General features: G+C 36.3%; 1 protein-coding gene across 3 annotated transcripts in view; it reads left to right on the top strand.

The window, feature by feature from the left end:
• The window catches only part of NLGN4X (neuroligin 4 X-linked), a 339,546-nt gene that overhangs the window by 192,502 nt on the left and 133,182 nt on the right, over window positions 1-13,862 (top strand). For 2 of the 3 annotated variants that reach the window (XM_032285849.1, XM_032285850.1), the window contains exon 3: window positions 11,430-11,489. The exons of the other annotated variant lie outside the window; for it this stretch is intronic. In XM_032285849.1, the coding sequence (XP_032141740.1) occupies window positions 11,430-11,489 (60 nt within the window). The remainder of the gene's footprint in view (window positions 1-11,429; window positions 11,490-13,862) is intronic. 3 annotated transcript variants of the gene reach the window in all.

Here is a 13,862-nt window from a genome sequence, read left to right as displayed (position 1 = left end):
TTCACTGTAGCCTGGATTCCCTGGACTCAAGCAATCCTTCCACCTTAGCTTCCTGAGTAGCTGGGACTACAGGAACACACCTGTTTGATTTTTTATTTTTATTTTTTAATAAAATCAGGGTCTCACTATGTTCCTAGTCTGGTCTCAAACTCCAGTGTTCAAGCAAACCTTCTGCCTTGGCCTCCCAGAATGCTAGAATTACAGACATGAGTCACTGCGCCCAACCACCTACTGTTTAACTGAACAGAATAAAGAACCTCTTCATTACAGTGAATTGGCTAAGTTCAAAAGAGTAGTGAAAGCCTTAATGGGTAGTAAGAATTACTCTATCTTCCAAAGACTTGAGTGACCTGATGCTTCTTCAAAAATATATTTTAGGGCCCTTAACTGAAATCTCTATTACAACATACTCAAAAATTGAAGAATGGGATGATTTTGTATGAATCTGGATTAATTTTGTTTTTATGGAATGAATAGAACCATTTACTATGTCAGGCACACACACAAGAAAAGCTAAAGACGAGCTCTGTATGATTTGACTAGGAACAACAGTTGGGCTGCTTTTAGATTTAGACAGTTTATTCCTTACATACACAGCAAAAGGAGAATTCACCAAAGGTGCCTGTCCTTCAGAATTCTTGTGCCACATACCAAAAAGTCCTGTGACAGAAATTCCACCTACTAATCAGCAGCTATGTCCTGACTAGAGACAAAAGCATGATGCAACAGAACACAAACTTTTCTGCAATCTCATAGCAGGGAGAAATATATATTTATGTGTATAATATGTGTACACATATAAGAAAATATGTAATAAAGATATAGAAAATACATGCAAATATATGTATGTGTGTGTGTATACATACACACACGTTTTGTTGTTTTGTTCTGTTAGATATTTTTATGAATATTTATTAAGAAAATTCACATCAAAAATAAAATTGATTTTATTTGCCCTAAGATACCTCTTAAAATATTATATTAAAAACCTGATAATTTCTAACAGGTATATATATATATATACCTGTTAGAGGTTAGTGTGTGTGTGTGTGTGTGTGTGTGTGTGTGTGTGTGTGTGTTTAGAGGTTATTAGGTTTTTGTTTGTTTGTTTTTTTGTTGTTTTTTGAGATGAAGTGTCGCTCTGTCATCTGGGCTGAAGTGCAGTGGGGTGATCTTGGCTCACTACAGCTTCCAGCTCCTAGATTCCAGTGATTCTTGTGCCTCAATCTCCCAAGTAGCTATGGTTACAGGCATGTGCCACCATGTCTGGCTAATTTTTGTATTTTTAGCAAAATGGGGTTTCACCATGTTGGCCAGACTTGTCTTGAATTCCTGGCCTCAGATGATCCGCCTGCCCCGGCCTCCCAAAGTGCTGGGATTGCAGGCGTGAGCCACTGCGTTAGACAAGGGTTATATGTATAGACATGTGTGCATGTGTGTGTATACATAGTGCATTTTATATATACATATATCTTCTATTGGTATATTAGGTTTTTAATACAATATTTTAACAGGCATTTTAGGGCAAAGAAAAGTCAGTTTTCTTTTCAACATTACTTTTCTTAATAAACATACATTTAAAAATACCTAGTGAAATACAATATTTAGTACCCATTTTAAAGCACACTGTTTTAATCTCAAGCTCATGGATTCCTTGAGATAATGTCGTCTATCACCTGAAAATTCTTTAAAAAAATGCTCATGTAAATATAATAGGCTCATGTAAAGATAATAGGATTTGCATTTCATTCCTGAGAACAGAAACATTTCAAAAGTAAAATCTGCAACAAAAAATGATTATGGAAAGTTACACGGTGCTCTAGGATGCTAATAGTAAGCATAGGAAAATGTCAGAGACTCATGAAATCTTTAGATTTATTTTGATTCCTACCTGAAAAAGTATGAAATCAATTCTTGCTAAATCCAGCAAAACAACAAAGGAAAATTACTATTCACCTTTTTCTCTCAGTCTATCTTCCAAAGCTCCTAAGAGAAAAACAAGAAAAATACAGAAAATCCTATTTCCATTATTACAATGAAGCATTTTTGAGCTAGTAGAAAATTAGAATTAGACCTTGCTTTTCCTGTTATCACAAAAGTATTTCATCAAGTTTTTTGAAATGACAAATAACAGAATTCTTGTATACCATATGCTAACCAAAATCATTTTACTGCCACATCATGAATTATTTTAATATCTATTCTCAAAATTAAATAAGAAGATGCAACACTGCATTTCCCTACTTGAGTGGAGAATTAGTTACACATGTTACATAGAAGGTTGTATTTATTACTGTTCCCCCCCCCCCCCCCCCCCGAGACGGAGTTTTGCTCCTGTTACCCAGGCTGGAGTGCAATGGCGCGATCTCTGCTCACCGCAACCTCCGCCTCCTGGGTTCAAGCAATTCTCCTGATTCAGCCTCTTGAGTAGCTGGGACTACAGGCATGTGCCACCATGCCCAGCTAATTTTTGTATTTTTAGTAGAGACGGGCCTTCACCATGTTGACCAGCATGGTCTCGATCTTTTGACCTCATGATCCACCCGCCTCGGCCTCCCAAAGTGCTGGGATTATAGGCATGAGCCACCACGCCCGGCCCTTTTTATTACTGTTTTATGTAGCTGGTATGACTCTTATTTATAATAGAGGTGAGCTTGCAGCCAAAAATACATGATTCATCCAACAGATATTTACCATGTAACTTAGATTTTATGTGCTGAATATTTTGGTAGTCTAAAATTCCGAAGTTCTAAAGGAAACCTGATGATAAAATGAGTTAAGCCATGTTCATGGTGGTGTATCAGTTAGCTTTTGCTACATAAGGAGCCATCTCAAAGGTAAGCATCTAAAACAAGCTTTGTTTAGCTGCTCAGACAACCTTTATTTAGGTTATGATTCTTGGTTGGACATCTGTGCTGCCTATCTATCATCTATCTACCTACCTACCTACCTACCAGATAAATTAGGACAGGCTAGGCATATAGAAAAATAGAACAGAACAAGGTAGACAGAAACAGAATCTGGCAGATATAAAACTTGACATGTAAGTAAAGAGCTGTAATACCTATGTAGCTGAAAATGGAACTGTTATCTAAGGAAAAAATTAAAATAATCTCTATGCTATACCATCCAGATAAATAAATTCCAGGTGAGTTATGACCCAGATGTGAAATAAAACCTTAAAACCGTTAGGAAAATACGTAACCAAATAAAAGGTTTTTATGTTTCTGGATTAAATGATTTTTTTAAAGCAGAAATTATAGTGAAAATAGTGATAAATTATAATTCATGTCCATTTTAAAGAGTTACTTTAGATAATTGAAAATCAATAAAATGGTTAAAGACAATAGACTAGATATCTCCAATGCTCAACTGTGTAAACTTGGGCAAGTTGTTTAATATCTGTATACCTAATTTTCCTCAGCTATAAAATGATATTAGTTACACATCTTATAAGGTATTTATGAAAACTGCATATTCAGAGCTGGGCACAGTGGCTCACACCTGTAATACAGCACTTTGGGATGCTGAGGTCGGAGAATTACTTGAGGCCAAGAGTTCAAGACTAGCCTGAGCAACAAAGTGAGACCCTATCTCTACAAGAAATAGAAAAAAATTAACTGGATGTGGTGGTGCACACCTGTAGTCCCAGCTACTCGGGAGGCTGAGGTGGAAGGATTACTGGAGCCCATGGGTTAGAGGCTGCAGTGAGCTACAATCATGTGACTGCACTCCAGCCTGTGTGACATAGAAGATTTAATCTCTAAAAAACAAACAAATGAAATGCAGCACTGCTATGCGCTGTTAAATGTTTGCTTTTACATGCTCAAAAAGAGGCCAGCATCTATGAATACGAATATTTCCTATAAATCAATAACATATGTTCAGCCAGTCAAAAATCAGCTTGCTATTCAAGAACGGAATTTAGAGTGATCAAGATTGCAAATATAGAAATGCACATGTGTACTAGTTTTAAGGAACATGCAAATTGAAATATAAACTGTTAATATTTTGTACCCATTAAAGTGGCAAATACTGTCTGATAATATCAAGTGTTGGCAAGAGGGTAGGAGCCAGGAAGTTTTCTTACCTGCTAGTGGGTGTATAGCATAATACAACATGTTTGGAAAGAAATATGCCAGTATCTACTGAAGATAAAATTAGTATTACCCTATGTATCAGTTAGCTAATGCTGCATAACAAAGGACTCTAACATTCAATGCCTTAAGATAATAATTACTTATTACTGCTTATGAACCTATGCATCTTGTTAGCTGGAAATTTATTTTGGTCTTGGCTGGGCTTATTCATGTGTATGAATTGTTGATGTGGGGTGAGCTCTCTCAGGTAATTGGGGGTTCGCTGGAGGGAATTTTGCCTAGGTTGGGGCCAATGAGTTGCTTTCTATGGGATCTCTTGTTCTCCAACTGGATAGTCTGAATTTTTCACAAGAGAGTAAGAATATGTACAGGAGATAAGAGAATAAGAATATATATGGGGTATTTGAGTCCCAGTCTTGGAAACAGCACACTATATATATATATGCTTTTTTGAAAAAATACAATCACAAAGCCACTTAAGATTCAAGGGGCGAAAATACAGACTCTATCTCTAAGTATGAAGAATAGTAAATTCACAGGGAGGATTGTAGAACTGGGAACCTTTTGCCTGTCAATTGACTACACCCTGTAATCCAACAATTGCCTATCTAGTAGTTATGTGCCCTGGAGCAGGGGTCTTCAGACTGTCAGATGTCTTTTCAAAATTTTTCAGAGTATGACTGTTGATGATTTTAAAGAAACTAATTTTCAGGTACTCAGCCTCCAGATGTTCTCTTTTCTAAGCCTTCCTGGTCACCAGAAGCCTCTTCCAACATCACAAAAGGATGACCTTCCGTATGCATGACACATTGTTACTGACCTTCTCTGCCAGAGCTTATAATACAAGAAATATCCTTGCACATGCTGCTTTCTGGGAAGCCCCTTTGCTGAAGGCTCCATAAAATAAGCCTCCGATCTTACACATAATTCAATTAAGAGTGAAGTTTGGTCCTGTTCAGATGTTCTGATTTCAGGAAAAGAAAAAACCCATAGGTCAGCTATGGCAGTTCTTTCAAATGCAGAAACTGAACTTTCCTGTTGCTAACCAGTTTTTGAAGGTGCATATACATTGGGTGAAGCCCATCAGTCAGTGATCCAATCTGAAAATCATCTGAGAGCCATCTTTCAAATTCATTGTGGTAGTATTATTCAAGTGGAGGCTCAAATATATTTCAAATGTATGCATGGAATATTTTCCCTAGATAGACTCTGTCCTCTAGGTGTATGGAGGAAAGAGGGGGTGTCCAGGTTGTGTACCTGTTCTTCTCATCTTTTGGAGCTGCTCTTGTCTCTTCTGTGCCCTCCCCCTCCAACCCACGCTTCTGCTCAGAGAAGCCTGTCTTCTTTGCTCCCATAAATGTATTCCGGGCTGCAGCTCTTCTGTGCATATTTAGGGCCCTAACCCACTTCCTCACCAGCCACTTCTCTATCCCAAGACTCTCCTACCAGGAACAGCAGAGGATCCTAAATTCATACATGCATTTTCCTGCCTCATTTGAATGATCCGTGTGCGTGTCCGTCTCTGAGGCTCACCTCCCTCTTCAGTGTGGGTGTGTCATTATATCTTTTAGCCAGGACTGTGTGGCATTATCTCGCTTAGCCAGGACTGCATGTTAAAAGGGTCAGTACATATTTGAAGAAGGAATGGGCTTATGAGTGAATAAACCCATGCATCATGGACAGTCTGTGAGGACATGCCAGTCACCTCCTTGCTGCAGAAAGCTGGGGATATTGCAAATTCTCCCCCGGTTGCCTCTCTGCATTGGATTAGAAGATTATGCCCATATTCATCTGTGGCCAAGTGGCAAAATAATCAATCACATCCTCATCTATGATGGCCAAGAAAACATTTATTCCCCAGCCCCCACACCCTAGGCAACTTTTCCTGTATGGAAATAATGTACTTAGCTTAAAAAAGTTCTTTCTCTGCTTAAGATAACAAGACTAAGTTGAAAGTTAACCTTGCCCACTTTAAAGTAAAGAATACACAGTAAAATGTGAACTACTAATACTTGTTTTTTGTTATTATTATTTTTTTTTAGATGGAGTCTCTCACTGTCGCCAGGCCAGAGTGCAGTGGTGCAATCTTGGCTCACTGCAACCTCCACCTCCTATGTTCAAGTGATTCTCTTGCCTTGGTCTCCCTAATAGCTGGGACTATAGGCGTGTGCCACCACATTCAGCTAATTTTTGTATTTTTAGTAGAGACAGGGTTTCACTGTGTTGGCGAGGATGGTCTCCATCTCTTGACCTCGTCATCCACCCACCTCGGCCTCCCAAAGTGCTGGGATGACAGGCGTGAGCCACTGCTTCCAGCCATACACTTTAATATCATATCTCTTGAGGAAAAATAATGATGAAATTTCTTTTTGGTTCTATTATTTTCTTATATACTTGCTTAGATAACAAGATCATATTTGTATGTGTTGACTTTCTATGATGATTTAGATATGTAAGTGGCAATAATTAATTTATATTAAAAACAGATTTATTTTCCTGACTTGTAATGTTAACAGCAGTATATGTGACTGTGAGGTTTTTGTTTGTTTGTTTTTTGAGACAGAGTTTTACTCTTGTTGCCCAGGGTGGAGTGCAATGGCGAGATCTTAACTCACTGCAACCTCTGTCTCCTGGTCTCAAACTATTCTCCTGCCTCAACCTCCCCAATAAATGGGATTACAGGCATATGCCACCATGCCCTGCTAATTTTATATTTTTAGTAGAGACTGGGTTTCTCTATGTTGGTCAGCTGGTCTCGAACTCCTGACCTCAGGCGATCCACCCTCCTCGGCCTCCCAAAATGCTGGGATTATAGGCGTGAGCCACCTCCCCAGCCTCCAATTTTTTTTTGTCTTCTGTGAGACAGTCTGGCTGTGTCACCCAGGCTGGAATGCAGTGGCGTGATCTCAGCTCACTGCAACGTCTGCCTCCCAGGCTCAAGTGATCCTCCCACTTCAGTCTCCCGAATACTGGTACCACAGGCATGCATCACCATGTCTGGCTAATTTTTTTGTAATTTTTGTAGAGACTAGGTTTCACCATGTTGCCCAGGCTGGTCTGGAACTCCTGAGCTCGGCCTACCTTGACCTCCCAAAGTGCTGGGATTACTGGAATGAGCCACCACACCCATATCATTTTCAAAATTCTTTACAAAGTATTTCTCTTACATTCATAACATAAAATGCTATTTAAAATAGACTGACTTTTGAAAATAACATAGATAAAGCACTAAATGGGAACATCAGAAGAACAGGTTAAAAAAAAGCTGGAATATTCTTCAGGATTAGGGACGTTTAGATGTTTTATAAAATGATATTTAAATTTTGATAATAGAATGGCTGTACTTTTGTTTGGAGTGTTTAAATCTTCTGTTTAATATTTACGACCAGTTCTGCATAGAGGTTTTACAGAGATGCTAATTGTTGTATGAAAAGGAATATTATTCTGGAATTTTGAAATAGAATGGAGAAAGGAAACTCACAGCCTACCTAGGTTTTTTTAAAGGTGTGTGTGTGTGTGTGTGTGTGTGCGCGTGTGCGCGCGCCAGTCACAAGATGGGTTTATTCTTGAATAAACTCTAGCCAAATTGTTTTTCCTGAATCTTCTAAAACCTGAATTTACATAGTCCGTGGTTGTGTCTGAACTAGATACTCAAGAGAGCTTGGTTTGTTTTAAAGACCTTTAATTAGTTATATTTACACGGACAAATAGAGCAGCAGTTTATTTAAAAAGAATAAAAGGATTAAAAAAATTAAATATATGTAGAACAGGGAAGGCAGTATCTAATTATGTTTCTGGGTCAGGCTCTGCTACATAAGATTAATTTAAAATTGGGGTTTGGCAAGTAATTTGTATCAAAATCTCAGCAGGAGTTTTTGTTGCAACTAACAAGCTGATTTGGAAATTTGCATGGAAAGGCAAAGGATCTAGAACAATCAAAAAGACCTTGGAAAAGGGTAAGAAAGTTGGAGGGCTTCCATCTTCCTATTTTAAAAAGGTACTATAAAGCTATAGTAATCAAGATAGTAGGCAACTCACATGGGTATAAATTTAGACCAATGAAGTATAATTAATTACAGTTGGTCCTTGAACAATGCAAGGGTTAGAACCCCCCCCTACACAGTGGAAAATTTACTTAAAAGTTTTTACTCCCCCAGTATTTAACAACTAATAGTCTATTGTTGACTGGAAGCCTTACCAATAACATAAAAAGCTAATTATCACATCTTTTGTATGTTATATATACAATACACTGTATTCTCTTAATAAACTAAGTTAGAGAAAAGAAAATACTGTTAAGAAAATCGTAAGGAAGAGAAAATATATTTACTACTCATTAAATGAAGTGGATCTTCTTTAAACGTCTTCATCCTCATCTTCACGTTGAATTGACTGAGGAGGAGGAGGGAGAGGAGGGATTGATCTCAGGGGTGGCAGAGGCAGAAGAAAAATCCACACGAGTGGATCTGCACAGTTTAGACCTGTGTTGTTCACGGGTCAATTCAAAGAGCTTAGAAATAAATCCTTCATTTTGTAGGCAATAGATTTTTAACAATGGTGCCAAAACAATTAAAGGAGGCAAGGATAGTCTTTTCTTTTCAATAAATGGTGCTGAGACAATAGGATATTCATATGTAAAAAGATGAATTTCATCCCTTACCTCTTATTATACCCCCAAATTAACTCAAAATGAATGGCAGCTGAAAATATAAGAATTAAAAACTCTTAAACTTTTAGGAAACTTCAGCAACACAGGAGAAGGTCTTCAGGGCCATGGATTGGTAAAGATTTCATAAGTATGATCTCAAAAGTACAGTCCTTGAAAGAAAAGAATTAATTAAAACTCATCAAAATTAAAAGCTTTTACACTTCAAAAGGCACCATTGAGAACATAAAGTGCCATTTGTTGAGAAAACCGAAAGACAAGCCATAAACTGGCAGTGGAGATTTGCCAACCATATTCCTGATAAAAGACTTTCATCTAGAAAGTATGCAAACAAACCACTTGCTATTCAATAAGAAGCAAAGAAATTATTTTTTAACAGGCAAAAATAAATGAATGGACATTTCTCCAAAGAGAGTGTACATGAGAAGCTATTTAATATCATTAGTTATTAGACATTAGCTAAATGCAAATGAAAATTACAATGAGGCCAGGTGCAGTGGCTCCAGCCTGTAATCCCAGCACTTTGGGAGGCCAGGGTGAGTGGATTGCTTGAGGCCAGGAGTTCAAGACCAACCTGGCCAACAGGGCAAGACCCATGTCTACTTAAAATACAAAAATTAGCCAGGTATAGTCGTATGCACCCATAGTTCCAGCTACTTGAGAGGCTGAGGCACAAGAATTGTTTAAACCCAGGTGGTGGAGGTTGTCCTGAGCCAAGATATCATACCGCTGCACTCCAGCCTGGGTAACAGATCAAGACTCTGTCTCAAACAAAACAAAACAAAACAAAACAAACAAAAATCCCAACAATGAGACACCATTTCACATCCATTAATATGGCTATAAGAAAGATATTTAGCAAATGTTGGCTAGTAATAGAGAAATAAAGACTCTATATTAATGTTGGTGAGAATGCCAAGTATTGGAGCTGATTTGGAAAATAGTCAGTCAGTTTCTTAAATCATTAAACATGAATTTACCTTATGAAACAGCAGTTTCACCCTAAAGTATCCATGCAATAGAGATGAAAACATATCCATGCAAAAAATAGTACACAAATAAATGTTAATAGCAGCTTTATTAATAATAATCAACAAGTAGAAATAGACCAAATGTCACTCAACAAATAAATGGATTTAAAATATGTGTTATACCCATACAATGGAAAATAATTTAGCCATAAAAAGGAATGAAGTATTGATGAATGGCACAATATGAATGGACACTGAAAACATTATGCTAAGTAAAATAAGCCAGACACAAAAGACCACATATTGTATGAGTTCATTTATATGAAATGCCTAGAAAATACAAATCTATAAGACAGAAAATGAATCAGCAAGGTTGTCACACCCACGCACCCACCCAGGTCTGGTTTTAAAGGGTATTAAGCCCCATGAAATGGACATTATTTAACTTTTGTTTGATGTATGGAAACAGCAATATCAAGTCTTGATTTCAAAATATGTTTAACCTCTTCTGAGTTATGTAGAACGGAAGAATGTTTTTCATTTGCAAGTGTTGGAGATGACAGTATTTTCCCTCTGCTTTAATCCGCTTATCCTAGAACCCTATAGGAAGACAAAGACTGTTTTAAATCACACAGTTCAAGTTATTGATAGTGAGATATGCACATATAGGCTTCATCTGTCTATAAAAAGGAAACAATGGAGCCAATTAATTAATTCCAGTAAAATTAAATGTTTACACTTTTTAAATCTGGAAATATAAAAAACAAAGTGGTGCTCTGTGCACAAAGAGCATAAGCTAGTTTTTGCTATCCTTAAGGGCCTCTTCCTGCATTTTGGGTATATTAAAATTTCTATGCAGATCTTATTGAGGTGATCAAGGTAGGTGACTTTGATTTTTATTTTCTTTAACAAATTCAAGTACCAATAACTTTCAAATGATATTTAATAACTATTTTAAACACAGAGGACATGGTCTATAATGTTTTGTCCCGACTTAAATACTTATTCCAAGTAGTAAATTTTAATAGAAGAAAACAAGAGTGAATAATGGATAGCAGTTCTCTAAATACGGAGTAGAGGTAAATCTTCGTAATTTAAATTAGTGACATTTCTGACTTTTTAAGATTGTGTGTTTTTAACTTTTTAATGCATGAAATTAATGTCAATTTTATGATACTTTGATTAAAGGCCTTTCATGTTTACTGTGTGTGTTTTTGTTTGCCTTATGAAAATGTCTAACCATATGTATCAGTAACATTTCAAAAATTTATTTAAATTATAACATGTTAAAATCAGAGGACCATTGAATACGCTATATGCATTTCTTTAAAGAATGTGGAAAATATCTTTTCTAATAATTTAATTTTCTCTTTTTTTAAAACAACTCACGTTAGCATTTCTTTTTTACGGTAGCATCATTTTAACCCCCAACTGCATATTCACAGGATGTGTAATAATTTTTGCAAGTAACATTTTGAATTTGTTCTTCTTGACATCTTTATGTTTATATGCATTTTGCATTTCCCTATCTCATTTTTTTGAAATCCAAATGTAACCGATTTCAACTTTTTGTGTTACATTCTTTTTTTTTCTTTTACTGGGTAGCATCTCTCTCTTTTCTGAATTTTTTGCAAACCTGTTGTTTTTGAATTCTCTTTTTTCCCTTTATTTTCTTTCTCAATATGACCCCAGGAGCCAACACAAAGAAAAACGCAGATGATATAACCAGTAATGATCGTGGTGAAGATGAAGGTATTTTTTGTTTTTTCAAAGCTCAACCCTGATGCATGATTTTATATCTATCTATCTCTCCTTTTTTTGTTTTTTCATTTCAATCTGTTTTTCCTCCCCTTATTTAAAACTAGTACACTTTGGTGTGCTGCTTTAATTATATTTTCTTCTTGTATAGAAATCACTGTCATTTTTAATCCCAGTTACCGTGTACAGTAGACAAATCACTGTGAGAAGTATAAATGTTGTTTCTAGACATGAAAAGAGCAATGAACTTCTCTTTACAGAGAAGCTCATCTTTTTTTTCTTTTCTTTTTTTTTTCCTTGGCTTGGTCACAAGAAGAGAAAATGGAAATTTAAAACTTGCATGTATAGTCTCTTTTCTCCCTTCCAAATTTTATTTTGTAAGTTAATATACTACTTTGGAGCTTTGGTCTCCTTAATTATTTTTATAAATTGCAAAACTCTGCAGCACCTTAGAAGAATCTTTTTTTGGGAGGGCTGGAATATCGGTTTTTTTTTTTTCTTCACATTGATTCCAACATAGGTTTCTAATAGTCTGCTCACAGTGAAGTACATCAAAAAGTGTTTTAACAAGATGCTGTTGTTAACAAGTCCTGTTCTTTCAGGACTGCCTTTTTCAGCATGTAAAGAAAAAAAAAAAGATAAGAGCATCTCAGAACTGAAAAAGAACAAAAAACTAGCCATGTGCATCTTTCTTTTCACACCATGGCTATTTTGTAAACATTTTTCTTCTTAAAATATTTTGCTGCTGTGAAGTTTCTTCTTAAAGTTACCAAATTGCTCAATACATTATCTACCAGAAGTGAAAGGATTTTTTTAAAAGATGGTAGGTCTGAGGCACTCATGCAGACAACTCACACACTGCTCTTCTGGTCTTTATGTAGAAGAAATGATTTTTTTTTTTTTAAAGAGGAGAAGCAACAAAAAAGTACTCAAGCCCTTCTTCATTGGTAAGACTCTGTAGGATTAGCTAAAAGCAGATTTTTCCCACCTCGGTTACAAAATACATGGAACTCCATTTATTTTTCCTATATAATAAGGCTCTGGCTGGACATTTGGGTGTCTGTCTGAGAGGCAATTTAAAGCCCAAAAATGAGTGCTGAATTATCCTTGCTGGTCAAGCCCCACTTCTCTGAAAGGGTCTTTTGACCAGTCCTTCTAGTTGCTCCCCTCCTTGCTTATCTTCATAAATCTACTGTTCTCCAAGAAAAGAAGTCTTGCTGACACCTTTTTCATGCCTGGTCTTCCCTTAACATTTTTACTATTATGATTTTTACTGAATCCATAGGGCTGTCATTACCTTAAGTATCTCTCCAAGAGATCCCAATTCTGATGGACACAAAAGATCAGAATCTATACCTGTGCAGGTACCCCCTTCTTTGATAAGGGCTTCCAAATGCCTGACATTTTATCAGTATTGAGCAGATACATAAAAATGAAATAAACTTTTGTTGTCTCATACCTTATACTGCTCTAATTTGTATCCTGTTTGGCCTTCTCTTTTTAATGTATTTCCTTTTGATAATTAGGATCTGTTTTCACAATGTTCCCAGTGAATGTTTATTACCATTAAAATGCTATCTAATTTTCATTTAATATTGATAAGTTATGATTTTTTTTACTTTGCATTAATATGACAACTGGTTATTACTTCTACAAGTTCAAGAGAATCTTGTTCTATGTTTTATGCAAGGTAAGAGATGTTAATCTCACAGATTTTCCAAGGGAGCACTTTAAAGCAGCCCTTAAAATCTCTGCTTATTCATTTTTCCACAATTTACTACCCAATGGCTGGTAATGGTAAAATAAATGAGGCCAAAAACAGCAAATTAGGAACCAGAAAGAAGCAGTGGATCATGAGAAAAGAAATTTCTTATTCATAGAGCAGAAGACATTTCCCGTAGTGTATGATGAATAAATTATTAATAGAAGATTTTTACTTTATATTTGCATTTTATATGAGAAAATAAAAGACACTTCTCTGCCGTGGATTAAATATCTACAAATAAATACTTGGATAACTTGACACTCTTTTGTGTGCTTTACTGTGACCAATGGGTATGTCATGTCTTCTGTACACACCCAGTAAAATTGTGATCGTAATTCATTCAAATTGGAGCCACCGTCCAAATGGTGGTAATTTATATCCTCAGAATGCCTTTCTGGTATTTCACAAGTGTCCCTGTGAATTATGAGGGTGAAAAAAAGCTTTATTGAAGAAAAAAGTGAAAATAAATATGCATAGATACCTGGGTTTTCTTTTAGTAACAGATATTTAAATTATTTGTGCATACACATACACACGTGCGCGCGCGCGCGCGCGCACACACACACACACACACACACACACACACACACACACACACACAC

Source organism: Sapajus apella, unplaced genomic scaffold, assembly GCF_009761245.1.
Source record: "Sapajus apella isolate SASKATOON/1434 unplaced genomic scaffold, GSC_monkey_1.0 scaffold17, whole genome shotgun sequence".
In the NCBI taxonomy this organism is placed as follows: domain Eukaryota; kingdom Metazoa; phylum Chordata; class Mammalia; order Primates; family Cebidae; genus Sapajus; species Sapajus apella.
This window is presented reverse-complemented; position numbering and strand designations above follow the sequence as displayed.